At 43.7% G+C, this 25033-nt stretch overlaps 1 protein-coding gene across 1 annotated transcript in view; it reads left to right on the top strand.

Annotated features, from left to right (window-relative positions):
* Positions 1-645: 645 nt before the first annotated feature.
* tcf7l2 (transcription factor 7 like 2) overlaps positions 646-25033 on the top strand; it is an 82048-nt gene continuing 57660 nt past the window's right edge. The window contains 4 exon segments of the mRNA XM_034211269.1: positions 646-804; positions 806-835; positions 1007-1073; positions 1248-1372. Of these exon segments, the coding sequence (XP_034067160.1) occupies positions 646-804; positions 806-835; positions 1007-1073; positions 1248-1372 (381 nt within the window).

Below are 25033 nucleotides of genomic sequence, written 5' to 3'. Positions count from 1 at the left end.
CAGACTGGTAGGGAATGGTGGAGTCAAACTGGTTGCAACATAGCCTGAGGAAGAACCCTCTTTTCATTTTTTTTCACCGGGAGACCGCCCATATGTGCGTTTAATCCACATTTACAAGTAACTCCTATCTTCCTCCTATTCCACCATCACTGTCCTGCTCACAAACTGGCTTTTTCCTCCTCACATGCTTTTCTCTGCAGTCGTCCGCCGGCTTCCTCCTGCCTCCCTCTCTCTTTTTCTCTCTCTCTCCCCCCCCTTCTTCTTTTTTTTCCTCCTATTTATGAAAACGTCACTTCAAGTCCCTCCCTGTTTGAATCTCATTAGTTTCTTGTGTGTTTCTCCCTGTCAATAATCCTGAATCCAGACTCTCTCTATTTCCATCCCTCTCTATCTGTCAATCAGAGCCGCCTTTGAACTGAAAACCACTCCGACCAACTTCAACTCACTCAAACCGAGCGGCTCGGCTCCTTCTCCGGCTTCCTTTTTCTGCCAAGACTCCCTTCTTTTTTAGTTTTCTACCAACCGCCAGAGCTTTGGAAAACGCCAATACAGAACCAAAACTTAAACTCGGACTTTCCTGATCACCGAGATCAAGGGTTTAAAACTTCGTGTTTTGCCCTCCAAAATATTTTTGCACGGGAAAAAATGCCGCAACTCAACGGCGGTGGAGGGGACGATCTGGGTGCAAACGATGAAATGATTTCCTTCAAAGACGAAGGAGAACAGGATGAGAAAATCTCGGAGAACCTCTCGGCAGAAAGGGATTTAGCCGATGTCAAATCTTCTCTTGTAAACGAGTCGGAAAACGAATCAAAACAGCTCTTCGGATTCAGAGGTAAGTTGCAGCATTAAACGCGGGGCTCGCTGTTCCCCGGCTCTGTGAAACTGCTGCCTTCATAATTCTCACATTGTCACGCTGAGACACTTAAAAAAGAAAGTTAACTATCACCCTCGTCGGCCGTTGTGTTAACTTTAACGCAATCCCTGTGTTTCATTGCATTTCAAGGCGGAAAGACGGCCTCCGCCTAGATCTGAAACTTTCAGAGACAAAACAAGAGAAAGTTTAGAAGAGGGTGAGTTTCTGCTTTATTGTTCCTCTCTTGGCTGTTTTTGCACCATGACATTATATGTGCCTGACGGAGGACATCTCCTCCGCTTTATTCCTCAAATGCATTTTGTGGGAAAAAAGTTTTCAAGGCCGCTTTTATTAAAAAAAAGTTTTCTTCTTTCCCCCCCCGCCATGTTAGCTGCGAAAAGGCAAGATGGAGGGCTGTTCAAGAGCCCACCGTACCCGGGCTATCCATTTATAATGATCCCCGATCTCTCAAGCCCCTACCTTCCCAATGGATCACTTTCGCCAACAGCACGCACAGTAAGTTCATTTATTTACAACCGTATGTGCACACACAATCCTCACATACTACACACACTCACACGGGGTCTGGGCAGACACTGTCTGCCGGACACAGAGTGTTGTCACCCGCAAGTGCAGCCGATAAAAGCGTAGAGCCAAGTTTTGCAGCTCGTGAAGTGTACAGTACAGTGGCATGCATGTCCGCCTGCAGGCAGCTCGTGCGTGTTTGTCGTGGGCAGCAGCTAGCATGCTAACAGTGCTAAGCGCTAGGACCCAAAACAATGAAAATGGTCATTCTGGTTATATGGCAGGTCCTGTGCACTTGCCTTTTTGTTTTCTTAAATGCTGTCTGAAATTTTACTTGAACAACTTTTTAATTAAATGCATATCAAATGGCGAAAATATTATTCTATTATGTTATTATTGTCCTGTATTCCAGGCTACAAGTGCATGTTTTTAACCCACTGAATAATGCAATTGGCTTGTGTTTGCACAGCCTCATCAAACATGCCCTTTTTTCTATCACAAGCTGCATGAGCATTTGAGACCTTTACACTGGCTTTCTGACACGCTGCAAGCAGTGTAAAGCAATGTAAAAGCACACAAATAAAATCAATATGCAAATGAGCTTTGCAAAGTGATTTGCATGTGTCAAAACCTGTAAAGACATTATTTGAAAGGTGCATACATTAACATTTTAGAGTTGTCTTTCTTCTAAATCGTTTAATAATTACTTATTTTTGATATATATTATTTAAAATTATTTATTGAATGGGAATGATTGTGCAACACTATGCTGTGCTCTGCATGTGCGCCATATGCTTCTAATAAGGAATACACTGCCTTTAAAAAAAGAAAAGAAGCATGTGCTATGTTAACCCATATTTATAAATAAATTCATGTTATTTAGACACAATCAGCTATGCTATAATTATGCACACTTACTCATTTGCTCAGCACCTCGCAGGTCCCACTGGGCAATAGCAATCCTTAAGCGGCATAATTTTCTCAACCATGGGTGTTTTTTAGCCCCCCTATTTTAAACGGTTGCAATTACAAGTCTGCGCTTTAGGACCTGTCATCTCATTTTACAAGGTTAAGGCAAAGACCAGGCATTAGGAAATATGACCCCCCCCCACCCCCCCACCAGCTCAGCCTTTGCCTAACGAAACTGATATTTGTTACCTCCATTTTTTTGTTTTGTGCGCTGTGCACACCTTGAAATATAAATGCACATCTGATACATAATGCCTTCTTTTGTGTTTGACACAATTTCTGTTTTCTTGTTCAACGTGATCGCCCAGGGTTTCAAATAATTTGTGATGCTTACACAATCCTTTCTACGCATGTGTGTGTTTTATGGTTTTTAAAAGATTTTTATTATTCCCAGCATATGAGAACATTGTGCCATTCTTTCCCTCTTAGTCAGCCAGCCTTGTTAACGCTACTGGCTGGTATGTGGAATTAGTCACTCATTATTCTCATCAGTACTGACACAAACACACATTCACAACAACACACATGGTTTAAACTGAGGCACTTCCTTGTGTCAGTGGCAGAGGTTTGTAGTTTTCTTTGTGCGTAGTGCTAGTCCGAGGAGCGCTCATTTCATTGTGCTTATGCAGCAGTAAGAAATGTAGTGAATTGTGCAGCATGGCTGGAAGATGCTGCGGCAAGACAGTGTTGACCTTTGCTCCCTTAATTCCACCCCTGAAATACTATTTTCAGAAAGAGAAGGATCTTTTATTATTATTATTATACTTAAATATATACATCCCTTTATCTGTTACCTGTTGTGTAGTTTCCTCTCTGTGCCACTGTATTTATTTACAATATTACAAAATCTCTAAAAAGCCACTGCTGATTTTTGAGGAGGTGTTTATTGGCATATTAAGAGACAACATTTTCCACAGCTGAATTCCCAGATCTACCTGAACAGTGCAGATGATGAACATGGTTTTTCGGCTTGCGGTGATCTTCCTTCTGTAGAGCCTCGGCCCCCACTGTCTGCAGCGCCCTGTGTGTCCAGCCATTAGAGCTTTGAAGTCGGCGGTCGCTGTAATATAAATGTATTAGACTTAAAGCTGGCATAAATAATTCACCTGGACATTGATTAGCTGTCTTGCTCCCTAACATGTCATGTGAGCCACTGAATATGACTGCTGGTATTATTGCAATGAGACTTTCTCTGTCTTGTCATGAAAGGCTTTGATTCTAGCTGCTTTTCCCTTCATTTTCATTCTTCTGCTCCTCTTGGTTAGGCGATGCTGTACAATTATTTTCAGGATGTAGAAGGCCTTTAAAGCTGCGTTGTTGGATTTAATTATAATGTTTTAAATGTAAATATGATTCCTATATTTGAAAAAATGCAGGTAATTCTCAGTGCAAAATTCTGATACAAATAGATTTTTTTTCTGTCAGTTAACCCTGATCTGTTTTGACATTTCCCCCTATTTCTGTGATTTTTGTTTTTGCATGTCCAAAGTGGGCGAAAAAAAAGTGTGGCGGTTACCATAATTTGTCTGACCTCTGGGAGCCATAATCAGTGCAAATTTGTTTTTCCTACCACCTAAGTCCAAGGAGACTCACAATTTAGTATCATTTAGCAATTTGACATGACGTGGTGCCTGGGCTTTAAAAGCCTTCCTGTCCTCGTCTCCTCCTCTCCTCACCCTGCCGTCTCCCTCCTCCCCAAACCTCACACAAAGGCCTGCTGGATCACTGGGTGCAGGTTGAATTGGACAAGTGGCCTGCCCAGTTCACCCCGGTTCTCTATCTCCTTTTGCTCTCTCTATCTCCCTTCCTCTCTCTGTCTACCTTTTTGTTTCCTGCCGATGCTAACACAGGGCTTGTGAAAAAAGGCGACGGGTTAACTGCGGTTCTGTGGGCTAACATCACACCTCAACAGGTCTGGAGACGCAGAGGCTCAGGGAGGGAGAGCGGGATCTGGACGGCCAGCTCTCCTGCACCAGGGCTGCAGGGCCGTAAATCCACTGGCTTTATTTACTGCCTCTCGGACTTATGAATGTTAAGATATTTGACGCCACCCCTGGCCCCATAATTCTCCAAGCCTGGAGACTTTTGGCGGAGGTTTTGAGTTTCGACCTATAATTACGAGTAGTTTAAAAAAGAACAAGAAAGTGGAGGGGGGATGAAAACGCAACACCAAGCATCCTACGTTGTGTTTAGAGTGAAAAAAGACGCTCCCAGAACCCGTGGCGATTCTACTACAAGACGCTGCAAAGGCTTTGTGTTGAAACAATAGCTTTTCTCCCCTTTTCCCTCTTTGTTTCCGCTGTGTTGTCGAGCCAGGATCGCTCCTGTAGTCGCAGATTCACCTTCTTTAAAAAAAAAAAAATCCGCTCCCATACAGGCTGACTTCTTCCTTTCTCTTCTTATTTTGGGAAGACATAATAATGGAGGATTTTCTGGTCGGATTATTGTAATGAACATGCAGAAGTGAATGCAGCACCACCTCCTTTGTGCTCACGTGCACACATTGCTGTGGCCTTATCTGTTATAATTGACACAGACAGACAGTATCTTTCCTAAATGTGGCAGCAGCATAAGCATAACAATGGTATATCATATGGATTATGTGTGTTCGCCTGCTGTAAATGGGTTTTTGGCAGTGACAAGAGGAAAGATAGTTTAATGCGGATTTAAGGGAGAGGGCCCACACCTTATCAAATTGGCTTTACATGTTAATAGGGCCTAATTGGTGTCCGCGGGGGGTTTGGTGGCACGACGCGGCCGTATTTTGAGCCTCCAGCCGCAAAATGCACTCTGAATTTAGTTGGAAGGTTGCGCTCCTTTTGTCTTGCAAATCACTTTTGTTTACAAAGTATGGCGGAAGCGGCTCCCGCTCTCTCTCTCCCTCCCACTACTCCTTTTTGTGCTCCATCTCTTCCTCTCTCTCTCTGCTGTTTCTCTCATCCTATGCGAGGAGAGGGGAAAGAAAAGGTCCTTATTTTTCTTCGATTCAATAAACAGTCATAAAAAGCACAATCTGCTTTGGATTTGAGGAGTTAAGTTAGTGGAGGGGGGGGGTTGGGTGTGCTGGGAAGCAAAGTTTGGCACCATTAAATTAAAATTGGGGCCTGCTAGACATTAGTGGTGCACAGCACATTCTCTGAGCTTAATTAGTCCGAACTGTAATTGTTCATGGTCTGCCAATAGGAGTAATGCTCAGGAAAAGTGGAGTTGCACTAAATCGGCCCAGGGTTTTTAAAACAATAAATCACTTGCATATTTGTGCCGTGATTCAGATGGAGGCTCGACCTCTCCCATCTCGACATGTGGTAAATTGTAAAGTCAATGAATCGCAGATGTAGGGGTAGGGAGGTGGTGGTGGTGGAGGGGGGGACTCAGAAAGAGAGGTTTTGTTAGTGCCTGGTGAATGAATGTAAAAGATTTGTGCAGTAAATATTTACTGAGAAGATATATATTTTTCTCTCAGCTAGCGGGGCTTAATTGCCTAATGCTGATGATGTTGGCAGGCTGAGCCCCGTGAGAGCTTATGCGCTCGTCGATCTGTCACTCTGCTAAAAACAAAAAACACAGGCAAAAAAAAAAATCAGTTTGAGTGTGTTTCTAATCAGATTGTTAACTAGTGCAAAGGGAGTGGTGGTTCCCTGGTGGCAGTGAGAGCTGGGTTTGGGTGTAGCTAACGTTCAGCTGCAGTCAAGTCTGGTTTGGGGCTGAACCTTTTTTTTAATTAAATCATTGACTTCATTGTTTTTAATGTAATAACAGCTAATCTGATGCCTAATTTTGACTTCAATGTAACAGATTATGCCTGTTACTCATTAAGTCACAGAACAGCCTGGGTATTTTTTTTTCTTTTTCTTTTGGTAAAACAAATTATGCTCAGAATGGATAAATTCATTTTCACCTCCTGTATCCTTCCTTGTTTCTGTCAGTGAGCCACCACACTCTGCTTCTCTGTGCCTGAGCGAAGAAAAAAAGGCATTAGTTTAGCAGCTGTGCACTGGTGCCCCCCCTCCAGCCCCCAGTGTAAACCCCCTCCTCTTCCAGCCGCACCCCCCTCTCGCTCCCTCTTTCTCCCATGCATTTCTATAGAGCTCAACACAAAGATAGTACTGTACATCTGGAATGCAACTTTTGTCATCTGTTAAATATAGGCTAGCTGTGCTCCTGGCCCACAGGGCTTGGGGCTCCCTTAAAACATGGAAATGTAATTATTGTGCGTGCGTGTTGGCCACCAGTTACATTTGTATTTATATACAGACCATGTTGCTTTATTTCTATTTAGGTTTTTTTTCCTTGGCAGACACCACATTTTGTATTCCCTTGAATTCCTTTTTCATTTAAAACCTTTTCTGAATTTTGGAATCCTTAAAACGCAAATTCACACCAAACTTTGAGTCAATACATTTCCCCCTTTTGCATTTTCAAATTCATGATTGATAACGAATATCAGATTCATTCATCCCTGTTAACTGTCCCCCAGTATAAGTACATATGTTGTTTTGTAGAATGTGGAGCTTATTCTCACTTTCCAGCCAATAAAGTGAACTTACATGCAGCTGTTACAAATAAAGGCTTATTGAATACACATAGATTATAAATGATGAGATTTTATTGGCAGTGGTTCTGCGCTGCATTCAGCTGAAAGATAAGGTTAAAATGACTATTGATTGTATCTTTTAGATATGAAGGTTAGGATAAGTTCGTTTCAAGAGATTATTACCTAGAATTGGTGTTTTTCACGAAGTGTCATAATTACAAAACCTTTAGAATAGCCTTTTTCTAGAAAGGCTGATGAGTGTTTAAGATTTTCTCAAAAGTATTTTATTCTGTTGAGCTGTAATTTAAAATGTTGTTGTTGTGGGTATGACATCCAAAGGGTGTTACATGAAGAATAGTTTGAGCTCAGGTATCACTCTAGAAATGCTTCTGGAATGTGCATTTCTTTTTTTCTTCTTCGTCTTTTCCCTGCCTTGAATTTCTCTCAGTTCATTCATAATGGGAGCAGAGTGCTCCAGTAGCCAAATGAGTTCAGCAGTAGCGGAGTGGGAGGGAAAGCATGGGGCAGGAGGAGGGGGCAGAGAAAAGCGGGAAATGTGTGTTTGGGCCCTGAGTGTGTGTGTGAGTGTGTGAGCGGAGGGGGACGTTGGGGCGACGGCAGGGGGGCTGGGGGTCGGACGCACAAAAGCCGTCTGAATAGAGCGCATAATTGCTGTTAATGCCAGGGCAATGAGAGCAGCGACAGTTCCTGGTTAGATGTCCAAACAATAGCGCCCCTAGGCTTCACATTTATCTTCCTGTGGAAGGAAAAAAAGAGAGGAACACAGATTGGAGCATGCACGTTTCAGTTTTCAGCCACGCTTGACGAGCAGGCATGTGTTCATGTGTGCGGTTTCTGCCCCCCCCCTCCACGTTGCTCTCCGTGTTTCCCACACTCATCGTCATCAGAAAATGTTTCCTTAAAAGATCTTGGTAATAGAGCCGCTGTGACGCTGGAGGAATTCTGGTGGTGCCGGCCTTCTGTTTGGATTGCGGAGTGTGTTTGGGAAGGGTCAAAGTGCACCGGCGCTGACATGCTTTTTCGTTGAGAAAGGAGCTTCCCCTCTCACCCCTTTTTACAACAACTGATAGGGACTGCTTGAGTCTCCACTGGAGGTTTTTTTAGTGTGTGTCTGTGTCTGTGTGTGCTTTGAGGGAGGAGGTGCCATCACAGCTCTTAATGATCATGTCGGGCTAGATAATGACTAGCCATGCCAGTGTGCAGAGAACACCTGTGGTACACCAGCCTTTTATAGATGTGGTAGAATGCTCTGGAACGTACCACAGAAGAAGAATCTCATTCATGCTAATGTGTTAAATAGTTTGTATTTATCTCCTTTCATTTATGCTTTTCCTTTTTTCTCTTGTACATGAATAATCAGAGGAAAGTGGTAGAAAATAGAGGAATCTTCCTCATCAGTCAATTATATTTTCAACATAAAATAGAAACACGATCTTTAATAGTTTGAGCTCCTATATTCTGCAATATTTAAATTCGAACTACAACATATACAACGTAAACATATGAAACTATAGGCAATATCTAAATTAGTTTCCACCACATTCAGTATAAAATGCCGATGGTGTCTTGTTTTTGTACCCTGGTTGTATCTCTATTCTTAAAATTGTCAAGGGAATTTGTTTATGCAGATAATCTGCTCAGATGGGAAGGAGGCATTCCTCCATTATGTGCTAAACACATAATGGAGGGATTTTAGGTGATAAATCTCCAGTCAATGTATTTTTGATCTACTAATTAAACTTTTAATTGTAGCAGGATAAGCTCCGAGGAGTGTGTGTTTGTGTGATTATGTGCGTGTGAGGGAAGCGGAGTGAGTCGGCTAATGAGGTGATCGTCTGCTTGTTTGTCGTAAAAAGGTGCTGGATTCATAACTGCCCGCGAAAGGTGAGGGAGGTTTCAGAGTGCAAGCAGAAATAAATGAATCTGCGGATTACTGTAGGATTTGTCAGGAGGAAAGAAATGTTGCCGAGATTACTTTTATAATGCACAATGCTAATACAATGTAACCCCTTTACACTGGCGTGCCGTGTGGAACAGCATTGTTTTGTTTTTTCTAGTTGATGAACCAATTCCAGTGGAAAACAGATTAGGAGTAAATTCCCATGTTAGCTCTTTAACCAGCTGTTAGAAACCTATTTACACAAAATAATAATACGCCTCTTTTAAAGAGACAGCTGTCAACTTGTGTACAGCACTAGATAACATTTCATGTGAACAGCTTGTTACATCAACACATGGCCTAAGCCTTGCACGTGAGCAGTGAATTGCCAACCATTGTGCAGGTAACGTGTACAAAAAATTGGCAGAAAAATGCAGCATGAAGCAATATGATTGGTAGTGTAATCATAAAAACATTACAATGTATTTGCAAATGGTCTAAAAACAGTGCTTTCATTTTTAATAATTACATATAAGATGGACTTTCAAATATGTATTGTTCTCTTAACCCTAAATTGTGTCTACGCAAGTTAAACTGTACTACTAAGATGTGTAGCAGTAAACTGAAAACATATGTATGGAATTGTTTTAGCATGTTTTAAATGCTTTAAATCCTCCCGGTTGCTAATATTCATTCCACACTAGTGAGAGGCCGGTGTGTCAGCCGTGGTTCGGGGTCAATTCCAAAAGTGAACAAATTGACTCACTTCTTTGAGTGAATTGTCAATTGGCTTCCTCCCTGCAGGGGTCAGAGTGAATAGAGTGTCTTGTTTGGACAATGTCCCGAGGTGAGATGAGTGGCCTTGACCAACAGCCAGATGGAGAGCTGACGGACAGACAGAGGAGCTAATGAACTGGCTGACAAACAGATAGGCAAGAGGGAACGTGGCACTCCTGTGGTGAAAAACAATGCAGTGTAGACACCCTGAAATAAATATTTGATTGAAATAATGACCATTGGTGTGTCCACTGCTAAGGCATTGACTAAAGGAGGATGTCATGATTGTATTTCCTTTAGTCAAACCCTGAATGACAGATGCTTCTTTTTTTTTTTAAAGCTCTGTGTTAAGTATTACATTCAGATTAGTGCTGCACATGTTTTACGGTTCTACGAGTTTACATACTTTGGCACAGGAATCATTTAAGGATGATTATTCTGCATTCTGGTTTCTGTAATGATGGGTCTTACCCACAATGGGACAAAAGTCTTTTTCCAGTAGGTTTCCATGTGGCAATTAATTTGTTTTTAAACTGTTACGAGTGAGAGCTCTCTTATTTGGTTTGGAAGTTACTTAAGTGGAACAACCCCTGTTAAGGTCCAGAATTAACACCACACCATTCCAAAGTTTGTCTTTGGTGGATAAATAAAAAAATGTCACTTTTGGGATGTCTTGGTTATATAGTCTTTAATTCTTGTGTCCCTACATTTCTGTAAAAGTGAAAATGTTGAAGTGGACTATACTGTATCCAGTTGTTTTACTTTACTATCCCTCAGAATGGCATAGCAAGGTGAATTTCTGATTTAAGGTGTCCTTCTTAAACCTGTACAGTCATATCGGAAGTTGAGATAAGAGACTGGCATCACTGAGCGGGAATGGCCTTTGTGTCATGTGATGCCACGTCACAGTGCCCTTTAGAACCAGGAGGCTCTTTATCTCCTCTTTATTGCCTTCTGTATCTTTATGGCTGCCACACTTTGCATATTTGAAATATCAATAAAGATAAATGTCCAGCTTCGTCATTACAGGTGGCGTCAAGCGGTTAAGATTTCACGATGGACCCTTTAGCGACGTGATGAATTTACTTCTTTCAATGGCTAATCTCTGTTCTGTGGGAGGTCCGTGAACTCTGGCCGTTAGTATTTAAGAAGCCAGCATAGGGCTCTGGAGCATTTCAACTACACAAGTCCAGTTTTGCATGTCTATAAAAGCCCTTTGTGTGTTGTGGATGACCCTTGCTGTTGTGAGGCCTGTATCTGTCTCTGCTCAGGCAGCCGGGCAGGCCTGCAGTGAGGATGCAGCAGCTGGCCGGGGCCCAGGCACAGGAATGCTGTGTGTGCTGTTTAAACAGTGGCTCGTCTCAGTGCAGGCCTGGAGGAGCTGAGGGAAGGAAGTTGCTGCATGTTTACATAGCTGAATTGTCCTTTGGGCCCCCCCAGTGTCTAATGCACTTCTGTTCAAACATTCACAAGTGTGGAGATGACCCCCACTGATGCTGGTGTTCACAGCTCTGCCTTCACCCTGCCTCTGCTCTCCGTCTGAATGTGTGTTTGTGAACAGTGAAGACTCATGGCCTCTACTTTCTTCCCTACTGTGGGTGTTTGCTGCTTTAACCTGGTGGCTTGGATGATAGATAGAAAGCATTTACAGGGCTCAATTTATCACGCTGAGACATAAGGGAAGGGCAACGTAAGAGATGTACAGACAGATGAAGAGATAGGAGGCAGCTCATTGCTCCAACCAAGGTCCTGTCCAACAAGGAGCTAGACATTGACATACGGCGGGAGTCGTCAAACTAATTGTTGTTTGAATTACCTGTTATGATCCGATGACAAATCTCTCACACTCTTGCCACCAGAGCGGAAAATGTATCCGGGGATTGGCATGATCTTCGCGAGTGTGTAAACCTGGCTTCAACAAGATGGATAAATGCAATTATTGGGCAGACCTGGGGAGAAGAAAATCCATTTAAAGCCCGTAAAGCTAAGCAGGGGCCGTGGTTAATTCATTTGGCCAATTTACGGGTGATGTACGAGTGTCAGGGCACATTAGTCAGACGGGGAAGAGGTGAGTGTGTGTTGGCCGGGTGGATATGGGTGTGTATTTTTTTTTGTCAGGGGGCTATATGTGAAGATGCTCTTTAGTTGCACAGCAGTCTCCTTGAGAACTGGTTTCCAACTTCTCTCCACTCCACCCCCTTTGCCGTCTCAGCGGACAAAACAAATGGACCCTGGACATGGAAATGACAAAAAGATGCACTGAGTGCAGTGAGTGAGAGGGAAGAGGGATTGCTTTGCAAATGAGGTGGGGGAACAGGGATGTGGTCCGCTGGGCGGCAGAGTGAGTACCACAATGCCTTGCCGTACCACAAACTCAATCACATCCTGCAGGTTAAATGACTGCTCTCTCTATATGCAGCAGTTGAAGCAACACTGTGACAGGCCATAGTAATTAAACGCCCCCAAAGAGCAGACCTGTAACCTAATTCCCGGTTCTAGTGTCAAGCTATCAAGTAGTGTGCTAACAAACAGTTTAATTACTATGTAATTGAAAGTTAATACATAGAAGAGAAAGCTTTATGAATTTTTTGTTGACATTCTGTTACACTTCACCCCGAGCCACATTGACTTTTGTAATCTCTCTGAACTCTGGAGTTTCCAATTGAGTTATAATTAGAGTGTGGATGGCGATGTTTACTTTGAGTATGCAAAGCCCTCAGCATGATGACCTAAGCACCTGAGACATATTTCCTTTTGGCTCGCGCATTTTCAGTTTCACTTATGATTGTTTTTATAAAAAGTATTTTCTTTAAGGTGTTTTTGTCCGTTTTCCTTTGAATAGCATGGACAGATTTGTGTTTGTCAACTCTTGCAACACATGGACATTAGATGACTTCGCTCTGCTTAGTCTGCTACACAGCCATTGTCTCGCTAGAGTGAAACCACTCAACGGTTACACAAGCTGAGCGGTATGCAAAAACAGCGGTTAGAGCATAGCCGGGCGGGTAAGAGGTGTTGAGGGAAGCTTTGGTTTACAGCTCCAAGCCACAGCCTGAATCAGGGCAGGGTTTGATATCAGACAGAGAAACATGAGAGGCTAAGACTTCTCTCACTAGGATGCCGATATATTTTAAGTGGTTAAGATCACACTTAAGTGCCTCTTGGTTCAGATTTGGTTTGCTGGTGAGCATACGCGGTCTGTGTCGGAGACGGTGTGTGTTAGCATTTGTCACCTGACTGCCAGGCAGCCGGTTTCAGGAAACCAGAGTCAGTGTGAATGCCGAGGCTTGTCAAAGACAGGTGCCAGTGCTGTCCGCTATGCCTGCCGTACAGCAGCTGGGGTACACAGTCAAGTGTGGGCCATTGGGAGACAGCATCAGCTTGAATTCCCTCCCAGTTGGGGATCAAATGGGCAGTCCTCCCTGCAGTCCTGAGGCTTAAGCCTGAAACATGCTGTATGCGCCTTCTGCAACTACTCTGTATGCCGTACATTCTTCAGTCTTGTCTTTGCACTTCTATAGGGAGAGATGTCAAAATAAGTGCGTTAAATCTTACTTTGATTTAAACAGCTAAAAGATTCTGGTCTTATGCAACAAGTGTTTTAAATATTTTAAAGGTAAGTGGGAAACATTTTGCAAACATGTCACATCCAGCTGATCTGCTGTTTTAGTATGCACTGCACAGGAAATACAATTAACAAGGTGTGTAATTGACAGTATCCACATTGTCTTGAATTGACAGCGATAGTTAACAGACCTGCACACATGCTATGATTACATCATTGGCGACGTGAGACCTGTCATGTGCTAAACAACACGAGGCATGTGATCACCTTCATTGTTGGAAATACTCCACTATGTCACATCTGCTGCCTAATTGTGATTAAGAAATGCCATACAATACTTTCTAAAGATTGTATTCTGGTATGGTTTGATTCTGCATTTTTGCTCTGGGTGTGTGATTATAACATTCAGCCCTGCCTGGTTATAGTTTAAATTACATTCAAAAGTTCCTTTTGATAACCCTACACAGCATTAGAGATGCAGACTAACTAGTAAATCATTATGTAAAAATGCCCCTTTAACTTCTCTCTGGTAAGTTTCAATCTCGCTGATATCCCTGTGAACATTGTGGTATTAAAAAGCCATGCAGCTTCTCTCCCATGCAGAGCAATGTCACAACTGGAAAGTGGAACAGGAAGCCTCCCCCGTCCTCTCAGGATAGTGGGGTTGTAGATGTGCCTGGGAGCCATTACTGTAAGCCCTCTGAGCCTTCGAGGGGAAGTTCCATGGACCCCTCTTCTCATTTTCTACACTCGCCTTTGGGATCACTTTTGAGTCCTGCAATCTGAAAATCCTGTGCAGTAAATATGCAGATCCAGTCATCATCTTCTCCTGATCCGCTCGCTTGCTTCTTCCCAGATGCTTACCCACCCTCATGGGAGAACAACTGCTGGCTGCCGTCTATAGGCCAGTGCAATTCCTCACACTAACTCAGAAAAAGAAAAAAACATGCATGGAAGTTTTCTATATGCTCCCACAGATCATTTTACATCAGTAGACGTGCCTCTCAACACAACTGTTCCCAGTTAGTGGCGAGCAGCCAGCCTTATTACAGTCAGCAGTAGGACAAATGTTTTTCACTGTGTCTGTGTGTAGTTTCATAGGACATGGCTTGGGTGTGAAGTTATTTGAGCCACTCACTTTGGTGCTTTGGTACATTTAGAAGTAACAATTGCCTCAGCTGTACATAACTCAGACAAGTTTTGCTTTACATAGCATACATTTGACTACTTTTAGCATGACAGTAATATGTGGTCTAAAACAATCCATAAGTGTTGGTTCATGGGAAGTAATGTGCCCCAACAAGCAGCCAATCACTTGGACAATTAACAGCCAACACATTTATTTTGGTATGACCAAAATGTTGGTAATTGAGTTCACATTGGTGGTACATTCAGAAATGATATCATTAAAAGCATGTATTTGACATTAATGATGCCAGACAGCTCAGTTAATTTGCTGTTATTCAGCTCTGTGTTAGTGTTAAATCTTAAACAAGCTCAAAGAGGCCTCACTAACAGTTAGTGATTAAATAGCAACATTCAGGTCTGAACTTAAGGAGAATCTGGTTTCTTGGCCGGACAGCTGAACTGTTAGAGCTCCCTGGCCAGAGATTGAGATGCTGTGGTCTGAGACGCTGGGAAAGTCAACCTCTAATTGTTCACAGAAGCCATTGGCAAAAGAAGCTGAGACATTACGAGTGAGGCATCGATAGGGGCGGACGCTGAGATGAGATGAGACCGTTCTGGGGTTGTCGTGCCCATTGGGATGCTCCCGAATGACAAACCGTTTGTCCTGAAGAAAAAACCCCTCCAGAACAACCCAACTCTATTTCTCTTGGCCCACTTTTAAAAAACAGACACGTTCTTTGCGTTTTGAATTGGCCTTGTCATGCGGTTTCCGCAACGCGGCTGCTGGGAGCCGACTGTTTCCACATAGGCTGATGTTCTGCACCAGTTTTGGTTTTGAGAAGAAATAAGGGTCTGTTTTTTCTGGCACTGATCACTGTGGTATTAAACTCCCAGTTTTTTTCCAAAAGCTAACACAGTCATGCGTTTGTATTCTTCACGCCTCTTTGATCGCTGTCACAGTTGCTTGGCAAGAGACACATCAGCTTCTGTATCCTAACACTGCCACGACCCTGTAACACCCCCCCCCCCCTCCCACTTGTCACACAAATCCAGTGTTTTGTGGTGCTTTGCCATGTGCCATGATTTAGCAAATAACATAAGTAATGATTCAATTGGGCATAAAGTAATTGAGAGGCGGCCTGCTTGCCATCTGTCTTGTGAGATTACTACTTTCTGTGTAATTAAACGTGTGACCTTGTGGCCGTGGAGGGAGGTGCCAGTGGGCAGCTACTGCCAAAGAGCCAGGCCGTTATTTGAAGTCAGGAGAGACTGGCTGGGAGGGGGGGCAGAGTTGTTGTGCGGTTTTCACAGTTTAGCCCAGCTGCTAAAGATAGCCCAGGCTGATGTGTGTTGAGCTTAAGTGGCAGTCTCCTTTACATGGATGACTCCTATGTATGTGTGTGCGTGTATACACACACACACTTGAGGTGTGTGTGTTTGTATTAACACACACCAACGAGCCTCTGTCAAAACCCAAGTCACCAACCTTCAGTCAATTTGGCGATATGAGTGGCGCCCAGCCGAAGTCGGAGTGATCCCTGTGTGCACACAGTGTAACCAGGAGAGTGTGTGTGTGTGTCTGTGTGTGTGTTCTAGTGGGGTCACAACGGGCGGAATAGAGGCTGCTGTTTTAACTCTGATTTTATGTGTGGTTTTGTTTTGACTCCTGAGGTTTGGTTTCTCTTGGACAGTGTCCAGAGATTACAAGGCCTGCTTCTCCTCAGCTCTCCTGCGAGGCCGACGCAGGGCCCGTGATTGGATTTCAGTCCTGATCTGGTTGTTTCGCGTTGTAAACAGGACATTAAAGGCAAGGGAGATGGTGCGCTAATGAGTCTGTCTGTCAGTGTGTACATAATAGGGGGGTGGTGTTTTTAGGCTCTATCGCAGTGTCTCACACCCAGTGAAGAAGAGGAACCAAAACCCCCGTAGTACGCTGTCGTTGACATCCAGTTCACACACAAACACAGAATGAGCAGCTGAAAAAGACATCTGTATGGTTTTCTCAGTGTGGGCTGGATGGTGTCTTGCAATACTTCCGCCCAGAGCTTGGAAAAAAAAAAATCCTCTTGTTCCCCAAAACAAAAATAACCATTTAAATTACTATGGTTGTGCTTTGGTGCAGCCACAGCGCGACTGGCAGGGCCCGGCTGAGGTGGCACCGGCCACTGGGGATGGGGACGAGGTCTGGGCTGGCCTCCAGGGAAATTACAGGGTGGAGGAGGAGAGGGGGGGTGGGGGGGAGCTGAAGCCTGCCTCCACTCCCTGCTGTCAGCCCACAGCGCTACTGTTTGCAGCTAACCAGCTCTTCTCTGTTTTATCTTCACCCTCTGGAGATAATTGGAGATGTACTCTGTGTAAACATGTTTTTTCTTTCAAAGTTTCAATTCATTGTTTCAGTCAGAGGATCTGTGTATCTGCCCAGCATGCAGAAAAAGCCTTTTATTCTTTATTTTTTCAATAACAACATTCTCAAGTGCACCCATTTTAGATTTCCTAACATTCGTTTGCTTCTGTTTTTTCTAACCTCTTCAGCCATCTCTTGTCTACTTTTTCTCTTTTTCCACCTCCCTCCCTCAACCCAGCACTTACTCCCCTTGTCCCCCCACCCTCTCTCTCCTCTCTCAGTATGTGCTCTGATTACCTCTCCAAACTGGCAATAAGTTGATTGCTTTACAGAGATGATGTAAGCCTCTGCCCTAGGGTACATCAGGTTGGATTTCTCCCGCTTTATCTTGTAAAGCCTAAATTAACAGCTGGTTTGGTTGGAGTTCTCCTGGATCTGACTAAAGGATTAGGCTTGGTTCTCATGCGAGTCAATCCGGTTTGATTTATTGCAGGTCTATCAAAAAAGATCAATGGGAGTCCTTTTGAAAGTAAATCCTTAATCGCTCTTTGCACTTACGTGTCATCATTGTGATTTTTCCCCCTCCTATCTCTTGCTTTCTCCTTTCTCCATTTCTCACTCCCTAATTCTTATTCTTTCCTTACACCACAGCCTTGTCTGTTTTTCAATTTTTTCTTTTGCCTTCCACACCGCACCCAAGCCAATCTGTGGTAGCGATCTACCTCTGTCGATGGTATCATGGTGAATCGCCAGATAGATGTTTCTCTGCTCTCATTAGGTATCCATCGGGGCAAGGCAGCCCTAAGCACGGTTTTAGCATCCTCTAGTTGGGATCACCGAAATGTTATCCTGCTGCTATTGCTGCTCTCGTTTTGTCTTCACCCAAACTTCCCTTAGCCTAAATCATCCCCTGTCCTTCCTCCATGTTAGGCCTGTCACTCATTTCTGAGGTAAAAAGAAAGTTCAAGAATTCATTTGCTACATATTTCAACTTTCTCTATGTAGACTTTTGAGTTATTATGATATAATCCATGGGATCTTTATGGAACATGGATACATGTATTGGGTTTCAGAACTTAATGTTTGACGCTTTAGATTTCTTGGCTCCTTAAATACATGGAACACTTTGGTTTTATGAGAATGAGTTGTTAAAGACTTGTTGAACTCTGAGATATTATCGGTATCAGTTTTAAATATCTGCTTTCTGTTCCCGTGCTGATCACATCTTTCTGGCATCTTCATTCCCATCGGACAAAGATGCCTTCACAAGTCATCTCAAATATTGGAATACTGAACCTTTATTTTCTTGCACATCCAAGTGCACATACTTCCCTGTCGACAAAATGATATAACACTCAAACGACACCGTGCTGCATATTTTCCTCCAGACATTTCGTAAAGTGACCTGGCAGCTGTTGAGAAGTTAAGAAGGGGGGGGGGGATTCAGATCTCCCTATGTTTATATTCTTCCTTCTACTCCAGTTTTTCTCCACTCATTTGGTCTCAATTTCTGTCATTCCTCTATAACAGGGCTCATTAATTATTATCTTCAGCACCTTATTTTCCCTACTCTTTCCTCCATATCCCTAAGGTCATGAATTTCAAAACAATCTTTAACTTTAAGAACACAACCAGCTGCACAGTCCAAGGAGTTGGATGGATGTACAATGCGCAATAATAGTATACCAATGACGTGTAGCCTACATGTTGGCATATCCTCCCTATCCAGTATCCACCCAACATTGATATTTAACAGGACTTCCTGTCTCTTTAAATACTCTGGGCTCCATTTTTCTTCCATTTTTGATAATGTGCAAGGGGCGTATAGAGGTGAAAAGGGCTCAGGGTCTATCGATGTCAAACTCAGGTGTGTCCTACTGGCATGCTCAGCGAGAGAAACGGCTGGCAGACCTGGGTTGGCGGTATGGGAGGGGTTGTTGAGAGGTTGGTTATATGTGTGAGGGGTGGGGAGGGGTGGTGGGGGGGGGTGAGATCGACGGGATACGTGGGAAGGAAGGGCTTGCTGTCAGCCAGCTGGACCTCTTAATCCTACAGCCTTGGGGAAAGGGTGTGTATGTGTGTGTCTCTGTGTTTGTGTGTGTGTGGATTGTGTTTGTCTCGTTGATTCGTCAAGTTTAGCACACCTCTGCTCCCCTCTTTGGCCCAGCTGAGCCCACAGTGTGTGTGTGTCTGTGTCTGTGTCTGTGTGTTGTGTATGAGAGTTGGCGCTCCGGTGAGACAACCAGGATTTCATGTGTACTCTGTTTACTGTAGTCCTCGCTTTTAACGGCACACTGTATATTTATGTCGGGAGGACACAGCCTCTCACCCCCTTGATGTTGGCGAGGCGCTGGGGGGTTGGCGTGAGGTGGAAGTAGGGGAGAGGCTGTCCCGCGTTGCTTGTTGAGGGTGGGGGAGGAAGGGGGAGGAAGGGGGGGGGAAGGGGGGGGGAAGTTGTGAGGGCAACAAACACTGCCTCTCCACCCTATCCCATCCCCTTCCTTTATGCCCAGCCCTCTAGTATCACACCCTATTCTCTAAAACTCGTGTGTGCACTTTCTCCCGCTCTACGTCACACTGCAAGTAACTGGCTGATTGCATCATGCCCTTGTCATTCATTAGTCACAAAACATAATATTTAGCCACATTCCATGCAAGTTTCCTCTTTTTTCCCCTGCACCCTCTCTCTGTCTCTCTCTCTGCCCCACTCTCTCTCTTTTGGCGTAGACTTTGCATATATCACGGGCTGGCAGGCTAAGAGCTTGGGACTTCCCCACGCCACACTCCAAGCCTTTGATCCTTTGCTTTGGAGGTAACATCAAAAGGAGAGGCATAGAAAGGCAGCTACTACTGTGAAGTTCAATGTTCAACTTGATGGCTTGGCTGAGGGCTTTTTTTTTCCCTCTCTCCTCTTCTCCCCCCTCTCTCTCACCTCCCTCCCTCCCTCCTCCCGCTGCTCCCTCGATCCCTCCGCTGCATCCCTCAGCTGACAAAAACACAGTTTGTAGCCAAGGTTTTTTTTTTTGTGTGCCTCTGACCTCACCTCCATGGCACAGAACAAGACCTCCTCCCCGTAAAAACTCAGATATACAGATGGTGTACACAAAGATTCAATCATGTGGTAAAAGGGGCAATTCCAGCCCCCGGACCCTCCCTTTCTCACTGTGTGGATAACATGCAGCATCCTATATTGCAAACTGGTTGCATCAATACAATGCCAAACCAGGCCCTGTGCTGCAGTGGTAGTGGATAGGTAAGCAGGGGGAATAAGCACGCCCTCTCCCTGTATGGATCCATCCTTACGCTCAACGTCACTTAGAGAAACACAGAAACATTTCAGCGAAGAAAATAGACTCCTCTGTTGTGTTTTTCAGCTGCTTTGGTTGCTGTGTTGACACAGAGCAGAGAAAGTTTGCAATCACTCATTCACAGGAAAACAAATGATTTTCATAATGAAAGCCTTATGCAGACTCTCTAAATGAAGGCAGTCTCAGAGGAAGCCATGCATTCCAGGTCAAAGCCAGGCTTTTCTGTGGTATATTCAACTGTGCTTAAATGACACCGACTTGATAAGACGATCCAGAAAGCTGAGGTGCTCCACTAAATGCTTTTTCGTCTTTTATGAGCTTCTCTGTCTGACTGTGCCAATTAGCAAAGCCGTGTGGCCTGCTTTTCTTCTCTTTTCCCTGCTCCAACTCTCTTTCTAGATAGACGCTCTCTATCATGCTCCCGCACATACACACACACACAGTCGTACACACACCAAGCACACGTTTGGTGTATCATTAGCTTAGTGTGCGGGGAGGCGTGCGAGCCTGGGCTCTCCCCTGCCTTATCTCCATGTCAATCACAGCGTGTGTGTGAACATCAGTTGTAATGATCTCCATCCAGCCTGTCGGTGCGTGTTAGCGCCTGGCTTCCCTCGCCCCCGGAGCAAGCCGTTCCCTAGCTAATAGATGCAAAATTAAGCTGATCAATAGATGGCCTCAGCTCATTATTGACATGTTATCGCGGCGTGGGATTTTTGTGCGGGGGGTTTTTATACAGTGCTAGCAAGAGATGCAAGCATTGAGGGAAAACAAGTTAGCCATCTTCCCCAAATGGCTCAGGCCACTTCGTTACAACCCCTGCAATGATATTACATTAAGCTAATTTATGCAATCATATGCATGTAATACTTTATATGCTAGAGCCGTTTTCTATTTATATTACTTGTCCTATTGGAAGAGTAATCACCGGCTCAGTGGTAGGAAATGAGATGGAGACTTTGTAAAACGCCATATTAAAGATTCATCAATAATTGGCATGTGTGCTGCTGTTTGTGTTGTGGGGGGCTCTTATGGACGGATCACCACGTGATTGAGCTAAGTGGTAATTAACCATGAGAGAGGTGAGTGTGTGTGTCTTTCTGAGCCTGTGCTTGGAGGTGTGTATGCATGAGGATACTGCCGTGTGTCAGAAAAGGTGGGGATGCAGAGGGTAAGATGGGGGCTGCATCACTGGCAGAGTTGATTTGGAGGTGAGCGCTGAGGCCATGTGGTCAGGTTATGGAGGGACGTGGGGGAGAGCCACCCACACTGGCCCGAGCTACACGGCCGCCCCCCCTGACCCTCCTCAGGTCTTATTGTCATGGAAGCATCTCCCATTTTAATGAGCTCCAATATCCAAGCCCTTATTACTTATTTATTCATTAAGCTACCGTGGCAAAGCAGCAGTACCCCCACTGTGTGAGTGTGCATGTAATTGCTTGTGTGGGATTTTATTTCCCTTCGTTCATGAACGTTATCGTAATAAATACCATGTTGCGTAACAACATCGATACGTAAGCTAATTGAACCTAAAATAGATGGCTTAAAGCTGATGAAAAGCCTACATGGCTGGGTTATGAATCCATAACCTGAAATCACATTTGAGATTTGAGTTGAAACCCTTAAAATCCTGGGCTTTAGGTATGCTGAGGGAGAAGCCTCATGAATATGGAGCCTGAACTGCTTCAAGGTGTATGTGCAAGTGTGAAAGAAACACAAAACAGACTGAAGGTTTGTTGGTTTCGTATGATGCGTGTGTGAAGATTAATTGCCTGTTGGTATGTGTGTGTGATGCTTTCAACATGATGCTTTCTGATTGATAAATATGCGTAGGTGGAATTGTGTGATTCTGTGTAGTGTTTTCACAATATCGGAAGTCTTTGTGAAGCCTGAGAGTGTACACATTCTCTCCCTCTGAGGCATGTTTCATAGCTTCCTTATATCCAGTCTACCGTTTAACTAATTCATACTGAACTCTCGCAGAACAAAACCAGACACCCAACATCAAGGGCAGCGTTCAGCTCTCCTCCAGCACAATACCAAATACAGCATTCCCCAGCAGAACGTGGGCGCTGCAATCAGCTTACTTTCCTTCCTTAGCAGAGCTCAGCTGCTGTTCACCTTTTTAACTCTCCCCTCCACGCCCCAAACCCTGCTTCCTGCAAACAAAGGTAAGCATGTAGTGTGTGCATAAGTTGCCCAACCTCTTCTCCTCTTACCCCCTGGCCAGGCCTTGCATAAGGCGCTCAGACACACCTAGGCTTGTGGATGTGCCTGTTCACTTCCATGTAGCGTGTAAGTAGGTCAGTGTGTACAAGATTCCAACCAGGAAGGTCCAGGACCTGACTTTGGCCTATGTCAGCCTACTTCTACTGAGCTTTGGGTCCTCTACTGACAATTTACAATCCCTATTAAATTATACAGAATGTCAGAATGCCCCAAAACCACAATTTATTATGAAAACCCACACTGAAGCAATTGTTCAGCCACATGTTTACATGGATATCAGTAATCTGACAAGATGATGTTTCAAACTCAAGCTGATGCATGTGTGCTAGACTACAATATAATATGAATACAATACAGTAAAACAGATTATCTAGAAATGCCATGTCAAAGGCAACTGATTTTTTTTTTCTTTTAACCTTGAAGATGCTTCACGGCTTATCCAAGATGCTCATTCGTTTTCAGAATTGATAAGTGACTAAATGTCCTCAGGACAAAACCAGTATTCCCGTTGCCTTTTGAATAAGTAATTTCAGATATCTTTATAGAAAGAAATGCAGAGAGAGTTATTTGTCGTCGATGAATTGATGGTTCACCGAAGTACAAACATTTAGTTGTGCTTTTAGCATATTCCTTAGTTTTTATTGACCAGACTGTATGTGATGTGATGACATATCTTATAGCTTATAGCTTATTGCTTGAGCTACTTTTTTTTTTACCGTTGCAATAAGCATACCTTACATATAACTAGGGCTGCTCGATTATGGCAAAAATCATAATCTCGATTATTTCGGTCAATAATTGATATCACGATTATAAAAAACGATTATCCATTTACTTTGAAAACATCAATTTATTGGAGAAATCTTTTTTGAAAAGTATGTTTTTAACAGTTGATTACCCTGAACTTTAAGTATAATTCAACAAAAAAAAAACTTAATAATAATACAAAAAATAAAATCGTTTTATTTCGATTACGTTGTTTTCGTAATCGTTGCAAGCCATAACCGTAATTGCGATTTTAAAATACGATTAATTGAGCAGCCCTACATATAACCCATTCAGTTGGTCACCCGAGTGGTCATGAATGCCACTGAAGGCAAGTTTTATTTGTGTCCGAGTATTGGAAAAGCAAGAAAGAGTCACTCAGATAGAGGAGTAGCTCTCACCTGAAAGCCGAGGCATTCTGCAGCTGAGCCTGATGCTAAAGGTGCCAGAGCGCCTGTTCATTAGCGGGGCTGACGGAAGACCAGCCAGCTCTTGCTGGCCTTCACCCTCCCTGCCACAATATTTATAGAGCAGCCAAGAGATACTCTTAATGACACAGGGAAAGGGACAGTGGGAAACGGGGGGAGGGGGTGCAAATGCCAGAAATGGAACGGTGTTTACTTTCTGAGGCTTGTTGAGAAGTTGGTGGGTTTTACACTGTATTCATGTCACCCTAACACTTCCTTTAAAATCTTTGCAGACTGTGTATGTCGTTTTTGTTATAGTCTATCATCATCCAATCAATCTAATTAAAGGTAGTGAAGTACATTTTGTAAAAGCTTTTGACTAAAAAACTATTTTGTGTCCTCAAGTTGTAGACAGATTTGTTGTCGGTTTCATGTTGCCCAATCCTTTGAAACTTTCCGGTCAATCAGCTGGTGTTTGAACACCACATTTGTCCACACTTGCTAAGTAAACAGTGTCAGAGCAAAGCCATACTTATCTCATGAACTAGTGTTTAAGAGAGCGAAACTAACTTCCAGAAGAGGCCAGATAAAAGTCAAGTGTTCATTGAAAAAAGTATAATAGAATCCCACCAAACTGGTTAAAATGTAGTGATTATTTCCCTTTTTTTGCCAAAGACTGAAGTTATTTCTGAAATATTAACAACAGGAGTTGTTTCTCCTGGCCCATTTCACCGATGGGTTAGTAAAGTCTGAGTTGGGTGGAGAGGAATTAAAGGTCATTTGCGAATGACATGGAAAAAAAGGCTTATATGAAAAGTGTCAGGTTGAGTTTTTATGCAAGAAGGGGAGTTTGAGGTGGAGGTGGAGATTTTTGGCAAAGGGAGTAGGGGAACAGGAGGGGAGGTTTTGGATCAGGTCGGCGGCCCCAGTGCTGTCAGGGCCAGTGGAACCCCCAAGCGGATCTGGCTTTGGAGTAAATATGGGCCCAGCGGACCCCTTCCTGCCCCAGGGCACACAAACCCCAGGCCTTCCCACATTCCACTTTATTTTCCTGGTTGCAAAATGCCTCTGGCTATCGGAGCAGGTGGGGTATTTTTTTCTTTTTCTTTAATATTAACTCATAAAATGTGCATTAGTAGAACCAAAGCAGCCATGATGGGCCGTCTTGTGTCTGCAACTTTCTTCCAGTTTTGTCAAGGTATTCTTGCGTTACTCTATTTGCTCTACAGTCATTACTGAACACAGAAACCAAAACAACAATGTATATAGCTCAGTGGGCTAGTTATTTCTTTTTTAATTAGGTAGATTTCAAAGTGTCTGTGTTGCATTAGGCTTTCCCTCCCCCTATTACAGAAAATGACTGCCCCTTCCTCAACAAATTACGTGTTTGTATAGGCACGCAATTGCTTTTTCTCTGGCACCTGTGAGTGAGGACAAAGACTGCCGGTAATATCCGCAGCAGATCAAGATAATATGCTCAGCTCTTGTTTTTAAAGGGATATAAAATTGTAGTCAAACTGGATGGACTAATCTTTTAAGCTTGGTGCAGTTTACTTGCAGAGCTTTGAATGGGCTCCCTTTTACTAGCCTTGATCATTTCAGACTTAAATAAAGCTCTTTAGAGTAGAGGTCTGATTGGTGTAATCTGCAAGCTGTCAATCCCATCTCTGAGCGCTCTCCCAGAGGAGCTGCCAGGCCTGTCCACCAGAGTATGTTCAAATGTAGG

The sequence above is a fragment of the Gymnodraco acuticeps genome, unplaced genomic scaffold (assembly GCF_902827175.1).
Source record: "Gymnodraco acuticeps unplaced genomic scaffold, fGymAcu1.1, whole genome shotgun sequence".
Taxonomy (NCBI): domain Eukaryota; kingdom Metazoa; phylum Chordata; class Actinopteri; order Perciformes; family Bathydraconidae; genus Gymnodraco; species Gymnodraco acuticeps.
Note: the sequence above shows the minus strand (reverse complement) of the source record. Positions and strands in the feature narration are given on the sequence as shown.